Below are 1,546 nucleotides of genomic sequence, written 5' to 3'. Positions count from 1 at the left end.
TTTAGAAAATACACAGAAATGACCAGAGTGAGAAAGGGAATTAGTTCTCAATGGAGGAATTGGCTATTACTGTAACTAGTGTAAATAATTAATTCAGACAGATTACAATCAAAATGCACATCTAACAGACCGTGCTGTGTGAGGGAACGTCTGACCAAAGAGCATTCCTGGGGCACTTGGGGAGCTGCTGGTATGTGCTTATGAGGCCTTCTCCCAGAGCCAGAGGCTGCACATCACTTGTATTTGTAATATACTTCTCCAGTCTTCTTGCCAAACTTATCCTCTGCTACCAGCTTATTCATGGATGGGCTGGGCTGAAACAAGGGGTTCTTTGTATCCATTTCATGCCACCCATCCAAGATGAACTTTGTAGTATCCAGCCCAATGTAATCGAGAAGCTCGAATGGGCCCATGGGGTACCCGGCGCCCAGCTTCATAGCAATATCAATGTCTTCCTTGGTCACATCACCTCGTTAATACAGCCTGACTGCTTCCATGAGGTATGGCACCAGGAGACAGTTCACAATAAACCCGGGAGTGTCCTTGCAAGCAACAGGGTGCTTTCCCAGGGCTTTGCAGAAGTCTATCAGAGATTCAAAAGTCTTCTGGCTGGTCATTGGTGTTTTAACGACCTCCGCAAGTTTTATCATGGGGACTGGGTTGAAGAAATGGAGCCCGGCAAATTGGTCCTGTCTGGTAGTGGCGTTGGCTATGCTTGTGATCTGCAAAGAGGAAGTGTTGCTGGCAAAGATTGTGTGTTCAGCAGCAAATTTGTCCAGCCTCTTGAAGAGCTCATTCTTCACCTGCAGATTCTCTATGATGACCTCCACCACAAGGTCTGCGCTGTGGACCATGGATGCTGCGTCCGTGCTGGTTGATATGCTGCTCAACGTCTTCTCCATGAACTCATTGCCAGCCTTGGGATTTTCCGCAAAATTCTTCTTGGCTACTTTCTGAAGGCTTTCCTCAATTCCCTTTCTAGATTTTGCCAGAATCTCCTCTGTTTGGTCCACCAACACTACTGTGTGGCCAGTTGCTGCAGCAACCTGGGCGATGCCGGCACCCATCAGCCCACCGCCAATGACGGTCACGTGCTTGATGAGGATTTTCTTCGCTGAGGCCGCGGTGGCAGACGATGAGGACATGGAGCACACGGACTGCCTCATTATGAAAGCCATGGTGCAGATGGGTAACTTGGCGGCAGCACCAAGACCTAAAGGAGGAGATGCCCGCACACGACCGAGGCGGAGAAGCGAGCCGACCTCTAAGGGGGCGGGGGCCCAGCAGCCTCCTGTACATTTTAGAATCATCTTGTAAATATCTACCAAAAAAACCTGCTGGGATTTTGATTGTGTTTGCATTGAATCTATACACCATTTGGGGAGAATCGACATCTTAAAATATGAGTCTTCTGGTCTTTGAACATAATACATCTCTCCATTTATTTAGGTCTTCTTTGATTTCTTTGATCAATATTTTGTAATTTTCAGCATACAAATCCTGTACACATTTTGTAAGATTTATACATAAGTTCTTTTTTAGAGCT

At 46.7% G+C, this 1,546-nt stretch overlaps 1 protein-coding gene across 1 annotated transcript; it reads right to left on the bottom strand.

Annotated features, from left to right (window-relative positions):
• Positions 1–233: 233 nt before the first annotated feature.
• Positions 234–1,178, bottom strand: LOC130840704 (hydroxyacyl-coenzyme A dehydrogenase, mitochondrial-like). The gene is given in 1 exon segment (XM_057716455.1): positions 234–1,178. A coding segment is annotated over 1 exon segment (945 nt).
• Positions 1,179–1,546: the final 368 nt, after the last annotated feature.

The sequence above is a fragment of the Hippopotamus amphibius genome, chromosome 17, assembly GCF_030028045.1.
Source record: "Hippopotamus amphibius kiboko isolate mHipAmp2 chromosome 17, mHipAmp2.hap2, whole genome shotgun sequence".
Classification (NCBI taxonomy): Eukaryota; Metazoa; Chordata; class Mammalia; order Artiodactyla; family Hippopotamidae; genus Hippopotamus; species Hippopotamus amphibius.
The sequence above is the reverse complement of the archived record's forward strand: the minus strand, read 5'-3'. Positions and strand labels throughout refer to the sequence as shown.